At 39.1% G+C, this 8,838-nt stretch overlaps 1 protein-coding gene across 1 annotated transcript; it reads right to left on the reverse strand.

The window, feature by feature from the left end:
* Positions 1-386: 386 nt before the first annotated feature.
* On the reverse strand, positions 387-6,863 carry LOC129276629 (ski oncogene-like). Its single transcript, XM_064109344.1, has 6 exons — positions 6,456-6,863; positions 6,029-6,283; positions 3,354-3,437; positions 2,936-3,048; positions 1,845-2,035; positions 387-1,031 (listed from the first exon to the last, which is right to left on the reverse strand). The coding sequence occupies exons 2-6, from the start codon at positions 6,178-6,180 to the stop codon at positions 483-485; spliced, it is 1,089 nt and encodes a 362-aa protein (XP_063965414.1). The 5' UTR covers positions 6,181-6,283; positions 6,456-6,863; the 3' UTR covers positions 387-482.
* Between the last annotated feature and the right edge of the window lie 1,975 nt (positions 6,864-8,838).

The following is an 8,838-nucleotide window of genomic DNA, read 5'->3' on the forward strand; positions in this document are numbered from 1 at the left end:
AGACTACCCAAATTCTTGGACATATCTCTGAAAATGTAGATGCATATGACTGTAGAGATATAAGGGTTGCAAGGGATAAAGAATGCAAGGATCAGTCAGTGGTTATACCAAATTACAGCGGTGGACTTTCATCAAGTCACAATTTGGGATCAAACTCACACAAAGATAGCGCTTGACAGTATTTACACAAAGCATTGGACGTCAAGATAAGTGACAAGGGTTTACTTCTTCACACAAGCTTTATAGGAAAGAGGGTAGAAACAAACTCAGGCACTACGTCTCTTTCACAATGCGGTTTGTTGGCGCGACATGGCCGCAAGCTCTAGCATGGCAACACCAGCTTTCTATGACGTACGGCTACACAGCCAAGATGCTCCTAACTTGCAATGACCCATAAATCTGAGGTTTCCAACGAACACCAGAGTCTGTCATCTCCTTTTCTGATCAAGAACTGATGTTGGAATTGATCTGAATGGGGACAACTAGACATCTCTTTGTGGAGGAGACCTATCAATGCTATCTTCTTTCACTTTCTCTGAGTATTCAAGGTCTTCCTTCTCTTTCTTCACCTCGACCATCTTTTTCTCCACCACTTTCTGTCCATCACAGTCTAAACTACTGTCTCTATTTGATGATTGGTCTAATCTTTCTCCCTTCTCTAATATTTCCTCTTTCTTCTCGCCCTTCCCCTTCTCCCCGTCCTTGAACTCGTCCGCCTTCTCATGTTGGTACCTCTGGAGCTCTCTCCGGAGCTGGTCTCTCTCTTCCTCAAGATCCCTCACCCGATCCTTGAGGTATTCATTCTGAGAGACCAGGCGTTCATTGTCCCTTCCGATCTCGTTGGACTTCTCGCTCCGTCGGCTCCTGGCCTGCTCAAGGTCTCGTTTGAGGCGCTGGCGGGAGTCGTTGGACTCTCTAAGCTTCCTCTCATACTCGATCCGGACCCGGTCAAGCTCTTTGCGTAGCGATCTCTTGGATTCCATTGCTTCCCTCATTTTGTCTTTCTTGGTGAGTCTCAGAAATTCCATCTCCTGCAAGGGACGATAAAGCAAACATAAACATAAGTTTCTAGCTGACATATCAAACATATTAACTGGTCAGGGTAACATGGTGCAAGACCATCAAGAACTTCTGACTAACCTATTGGTCACAGTAATATGGTATACGATCATCAAGACCTTCTTACCGACCGACCTACTAGACGGGGTAATATGGTGCAGGATCATCAAGACCTCCTGACTAACCTACTGGTCAGGGTAATATGGTGTAAGATCATTAGGACCTTCTGACTAACCCACTGGTAAGGGTAATATGGTGTAAGATCACCAGGACCTTCTGACTAACTTACTGGTAAGGGTAATATGGTGTAAGATCATCAAGACCTTCTGACTAACCCACTGGTAAGGGTAGAATGGTGTAAGATCATCAAGACCTTCTGACTAACTTACTGGTAAGGGTAATATGGTGTAAGATCATCAAGACCTTCTGACTAACCTACTGGTAAGGGTAAAATGGTGTACGATCATCAAGACCTTCTGACTAACTTACTGGTAAGGGTAATATGGTGTAAGATCATCAAGACCTTCTGACTAACCCACTGGTAAGGGTACTATGGTGTAAGATCATCAAGACCTTCTGACTAACTTACTGGTAAGGGTTATATAGTGTAAGATCATCAAGACCTTCTGACTAACTTACTGGTAAGGGTAATATGGTGTAAGATCATCAAGACCTTCTGACTAACCCACTGGTAAGGGTAATATGGTGTAAGATCATCAAGACCTTCTGACTAACCTACTGGTGAGGGTAATATGGTGTAAGATCACCAAGGCTTTCTGACTAACCTGTTGGTAATTCCTCTTGGCTGCGAGGGCATCCTGTAATCTCTCTTCCTGCCTGATGCGTATCCTAGCAAGCTCATGGAGGAGTTTCTCCCGTCCTGCCCTGGTGTCCAGAGCATCGCTCTCAAGAAGCATCTTCTTAACCATCTCAATCTCCTGGTCCATCGTGCTCTCCGGATGGATGTCAAGGTCTTCTGTAATTGCCAAAGGGTAGATTATCATAAGTTAGAATAATAAGGGAATTGGCACGAGAGTTGGATGAGTGTGTCTGATTTTCTTCCTTTGCTATCTTTTGTTAAGTCTTTCCCACCTAGATATTTTTATTTAGCCCCTGGTCATGTTTCTTTTACCGCTTTCGGATTTCCCTATGCTGAGATTTCACTATGTTGGTATTCTCGTCGATCCTCATGTCTGTCTCTCTCAGTAACTCTCTTGCTGCTATTCTGCTAATCATCTTACTCGTGTGCTGTTCACCACTATCCTTATTTCTATCATCATCTATATACCCTCACTTTCTTCACTTCTCTCCCTAACTCCGCCCCTCAACTTCTTCAGTCCTCCGCTCAACCTTCTCCACTAATCCTTACGCTGTTGTTTTTCATAGGGTTTTTTTTTGCTATCCTTTATTCAACCAATCACACTTTCCTTCCTTATTTTAATATCAACCCTCCTCCATTCCAACTCTCTTTCAATCCCCATCCTTTCTCTGTACACCCATCCCCCTCGAAGCTGAACATTATCTTTCCTTCCTCTCTTCTTTCCACATCTACCCTCCCCGATTCAGTCTCTCTTATGACTCCCACTCCCTCGCCCATACCTCCTTCGAAAACAAGTCTTCCTCCTCTGCCCTTAACATATTTCCTATGCTAGTTTTGTTCCCCTCTTATTCCCTTACCTTACACTTTTCAAAACCTCTTCTTCACATCAATACTACAGTATCATTCACAGTTCTACCAACATGGGGTCAGTTGCAGAAGAGAAGTGTTTCAGGGCAACTTGGAGAATTAATCGCAAGTCAAAATTACACGTTTCTGATTCGTTAAAAATCAATTTACATTTGATTGCTGTTTCTGCAACCAAGCTTCATTCCTTACCGCATTTGATGTCCCTTTCTTTCTCTCCATCTGGCGACATGGATTCTTTGGACGATGGCGATAGTTTCAAGGGTGGCGCCAAGGCAACGTTAGGTGCAAACTGGCTGTCGAATCTAAAAAGAGATTGGGGAAAAGAATGAATTTGTTAAGTCTCAAAACTTGAACATGGGCAAGATTGATTGATTGGATACAATAAATAACATCCATTACAAATTTTAATATCATTTACTCAAATTAACAAATTAAAGTACATTCCAGTGCATCTACCATCTTTTAATTTTGTTTCATTTACTACTACCACAACTTGCATACATTGCAAATACTACCTATATGCATATGGATGGATGATCGAGATGGATGGATGAATAAATGAATGGTGACCCTTTCTTTGGTTTCCATACATGTAGGCACTACTTACTTGGAAGCTGCAGTGTGGGGCACCACTCTCTCTGGATTGAGGAGGACTGGTGGTCCCATGCTGAGGTAGGTTGGCATCCCACGGCTGAAGAAAAAAAACAAAGAAACAAAAACAGATGCAAATTAGGTTCATTCACACCGATTTCACAGAAAAAAAATGCCTCAGCTACAGTTACACTAAACAATGCTAGCATACACATCCAATTTCGTCTAAATGTACATTCACAAAATCTAAACTCATTAAACACCAAACGATCCAATCATGTCTGTGTGTGTGTATTTCATGCTTAGTGTTTGCACAAGAAAATCTACTATGCAATGAATGACATTGCTCTATGTTTTCTGATATGAACAGAGTAATAAAAAAAAATTATAGCACTGATATGGCTCAAGCCTGATAAGCTCATACCAGGAAAATGATTCCCTATTGCATAACAAACGGTTACGTCTTCTGCACTGTCTGCTGTGCAAATGTGTTACATAACTTTCTGTAATATTGAATGATGAGTAGATCAAAGTCTTCCACTACTTGTAGTATTTTAAATCAAGAGAGACACTTAGTCATGTAGTAAAACTGAAGTTTCAAAATACATTTTTTCAAATTTTGTTTCAATTTATTTTGATTTTAATAGTTTTAGTTGTATTTGAAAAATAATATAGGATACATTCAAACAAAGACTGGACAATGTTTGTCGCTCATTGTTTATTTTCAGTAGAGTAAGACATACATGTGAATGATTTTTTTTTTTTGATGATCATTTAAGTGGCCATAGTTGTTTGCCTGCAATCTCTGTAATAGAGTTAAGTTGAAGCTAAAGACTGCAAACCTATTCAAAATTGACAGAATCTAGAACCTTGTGACACCACTTGTAGATAGCTTTCATCACACCCATTGTTCTTATGAAGATCAATATCATACCCACAATGCTCTATTCCTTAAACCATGCAGCTTCCTCTTCCTGCTTCCTCGGTGAACACAAATGCTTCTTCTTGACCTTGGGGGTCAAAGCAGTAAGAACATTTTCCACTTGCGTGGAAAACATCATGCTTATTCATCTTATTTTTTTGTAAAATTCTTCATTTTCAATGTAGTTTTTCAGGATTTTTTCTTTCTTTCTTTCTTCTTTTCTGTTTCTCTCACACACTCTATTTACCGTAGCACACTATTCTAATAGGTTTGCAGTCTTTAGCTTCAACTTAACTCTATTACACAGATTGCAGGCAAACAACTATGTCCACTTAAATGATCATCATAAAAAAAAAATCATTCATGAGTATGTCTTACTCTACTGAAAATATACAATGAGCGACAGACATTGTCCAGTCTTTGTTTGAATGTATCCTATATTATTTTACAAATATAACCAAAACTCTTAAAATCAAAATAAATTGAAACAAAATTTGAAAAAATATATTTTGAAACTTCACAGTTTTACTACATGACTAAGTGTCTTCTCTCTTGATTTAAAATACTACAAGTAGTGGAAGACTTTGATCTACTCATCATTCAATATTACAGAAAGTTATGTAACACATTTGCACAGCAGACAGTGCAGAAGACGTAACCGTTTGTTATGCAATAGGGAATCATTTTCCTGGTATGAGCTTATCAGGCTTGAGCCATATCAGTGCTATAATTTTTTTTTATTATTGTTATTGCTCATGCACACACAATTAACAGGCCATAGCAGGCTTCTTGAAATTCACACACATGTATGACTGTAGGCCTACATAAATTTCCATTTACTCATTCATTATATAGTGTGAGAAACAATTTGTTTCCCCTATGAAATGATACTCCAGTTTAGTGCAGACCTAAAAACCCTGCCCAAATTTTGGACTTCCAATGCTTGCAATGCTTGTCACAAACATCTGCATGCAGAGATTATGTTACGATTGTTTTAAGCTGGATGAAGTTTCGTCATGGTGACTGTTCTGGTGAATACCATTCAAATATCAAATATTACTATTTCCTCCCTTTCCGTATCCTACGTTGCTATCACATTGTCCAGGCATTGGTGATCCACAGAGATTTTGCAATGTCCTGTTCGCTGACCCCGAGGTCTAACCACCAAACCTCACCACAAACAGAGAGTAGCTGCCAGACATCCTGCTCAGACTTAAACAATATTTTTGTATCAGATATAACTATTGCAAAAGCACAGAGAAAAGGATATGATGCTCCTATCATTTTATTTTTTTGTAAAATGGGGGGGGGGTGGAAAAGAGAATGTCTTTAGCAGCATAGACAAGTTTCAAACTTGTTCAATTTATTTTTTTTGATAAATTGGTGAAAGTGTAAGTTTTAGAACAATGCATTCTCGTTCATTTATGGTAGTTGTTGAGAGTGGGAGTAATGGAGAGAGTTCTCCAAGCCTGTTCAGGGAACAGTATTGGAGAATTATCTTCTCCTCAGACAATGAGTGATAATCGACTCCAGTCTGTCAAGAGATCTTAGCTACATGTACGGTAGAAAAATGCATTAGCTACATGTATATGGTCAACTAAAGCTTTTATGTTATTTCCGATGATATACCATTGATCCTTTTGAAGTTGGTTTCTTTGGTACATATATAATACCTTGAACGCAGTCTTGGCTAGACAATATAAAAAAAGGGCCCTCTATCATTATGGCTAGATTATTCTAGTAGAGAATCTTGATAGTTATGTCCTTACCTGTCTCTGACGAGAACTGTGCCATGGTCAGGAAGCAGGCCCATCTTGCCGGCGCCCTCTTTGTTGAGGATGCTCGGCGACCAGGGACGGAAAGCGGATGGTCTCTGGAATGATCCCGGCCACGATGACGTGATGATCGCATCTTTGCCCATCTCGTCATCCTCCTCCCCTTCTCCTTTGTGTCTCTTGGCGTTCCCATTCTCATCAAGCCCTTGCTGTACAAGAGAAATGAACAAGTTTGATTGATAAAGATAGCTGTTGTATTCAACAGGAATGCATTTTATTTCAAGTCACCTTTGAGGCTCTTCATGTTAATGTTCTCATCATGAATGATGCATTTATCTGCGCATATGTTTCAAAAGCTACAGTGATATTTTTACAAGCATTCTTTGATTATCAAATCCTTCATTTTCTTTGATGAAATTACCATATATGAATGGATTACCAATCACCATAACCATCATCATGGTCATCACCCTCTTAAGCATCATTACCACTGTCCTCATCATCAATACCATCCACAGTATGAACACAATTAAATCATCATTAATTACCCCACTATCACCACCGCCCCCACCACACCATCAAAATCATTATCACCATCATCACCATCACCTCCATCATCACCATCATCACCATCATCATCACCATCATCACCACCATCATCATCGTAATCATCACCACCACCACAACCATCATCATCATCATCACCACCACCACCACCACAACCATCATCATCGCCACCAACATCACCACTACCACTGGCACGGCGGCACCACCACCATCATCACACTCTCAAGGAGATTTGGAGTGTGAAAGATTTAATCGAGTTAAAGGTATTGTTTAACTTTGTGAGCAGCCGATTTAAAAAATTCTCAAACCAAGATGAAACATGTGTACAAGTGCATGTATTAGAACTAATAAACCCTGAAAACAACCATTATTGAGAATGAAAAGCTAAAACTACAAGGCAAACCCCGATTTTGTAAATAGGCGTCTTATAGACGCCTATATAGTACACATAAGTGTATGGGATGAAATTAAGATGGTGTTTTCGGTCACTTTATATTTCAATTTTTGAAGCACTAAATAATTATTTTCGAACGCAATTTTTTCTGGGCTTCATTTTTGTAACATATCACAGACACAGGTGACAAGTGTGACCTTCTAGCTCAGATTTTTAAAAAGTCAAACCAATGTTAACCATTCACTTTAAAGTACATGCAAGTGAATATCCTTCAAACATAATCAAGAACCTTTAGGCCTATTCTCTTGAGTTTATAAAGGCATTTGTGATTGAGTCATTATGGAAGCACTTATACTATATTAAAGGAGACGCTAAAACTATTCCCCCCCCCCCCTTTCTCCCCTCAGCTTCACCTCCTCTTTACCTTCAATAATAATTAGGACCTGGTAAAGTGGTTGTGTGTGTGTATACTGTATAGGTTCACTAAGTGACCTGCTTTCTCAAGTGGCCGCCATTGCCATTTACCCACGTGGTCCACGAGCGAATGACCATGCCACGAGAGACTACAAACCCACATTGTGTGTGTACATGTATACATTCCATAGCACTATTCATTCAAATAGGCCTACCGTTACTTGCTTTTGTACCTGATACCAAAACAAGTAATCAGAGAAGTCGTGGAGCATATCTATTTTGAGGTACAAAATGTAATTCACAAAGTAAATGCAACTTTTCAGGATGTAAATACTGTAGCCTTTAGATTGTTGATGAATATATTCTGCTGGGGGGGGGGGGGTGATCCAGTAAGCCTCTTTTCAAATAATATAACACAAGATGCAAGTCAGAATTTCAGCTGATACTGTGCACGTTATAAGTCGAATTCATCTTTATCGCGCTAGGACTTCAATATTTATTCTGGGTTTCACAACAATGGACTATGTGATTAAGGGGTTTTGAATAAATACAACTTAAACTTGAACTTGAAATAGCATTTGCTTATAAAGGTAACAAATGCTGGGCAATCTTTTACAAAAATAATCTCTAAGTAACAAGCAACAGAATTGATTCCCTGTGCCTATTGTTTCCTTTCACCAACAAAAATCTGATTATTATGACATCAGATATACAAGAGAGCATACAGAAGGAAATAGCTAACAACAGATATCACAACATATCTTTCTACTCTCTTGTATACAAACAAACCATATTGGCAAGTAGTTGTTGGTACACACTGGAGGTATGACGGTCTCGAGTACACAGTATCAACCAGGAAAATTCATACACTGCAATCTAAATGTACACATGCACAACTACAAGTGCCAGGAACACATAAAGGTAAACAGATTGTCTTGCAAAACCATGGGTTGATGGCCGCAAAAAAGATGGAACACTGCCAACCATCAGACTCCAACCCACCAACAATAATAAAGGATGAACAAACAAAAAAAGGCACAGCGCCGCCGAACGACCCTGGGTAAAATTCGCCCTTGGGTTTCTACAAAAATCCTATTATCTCTTATTTCTTTTCAGATTTTCATCTCTTTTCCCCCATCTTCATTTGTATTCATAAGAGTTGGCAGAGGACACGAGAATTATCATAATTTACATGTGCATTGAATTTTTTTTTAAATTGTCACAAGGCTGAAAGAAGTTGGATTCAGCAAACAAAAAGAAGGAAAAAAATTCTTATAGCTTGCAAGGACAATGTACAAGTTAAACTTGATACTTTGAGCAATTGAAGTTTGCAGAAGCATATTGATACACAAAAATAGTTAATTTTACATTCATCTGTTGCGCAAACCTATAACATATGAAGCAGTCAATGTCCTTGAAGCACATCTGG

The sequence above is a fragment of the Lytechinus pictus genome, chromosome 14, assembly GCF_037042905.1.
Source record: "Lytechinus pictus isolate F3 Inbred chromosome 14, Lp3.0, whole genome shotgun sequence".
NCBI lineage: Eukaryota > Metazoa > Echinodermata > Echinoidea > Temnopleuroida > Toxopneustidae > Lytechinus > Lytechinus pictus.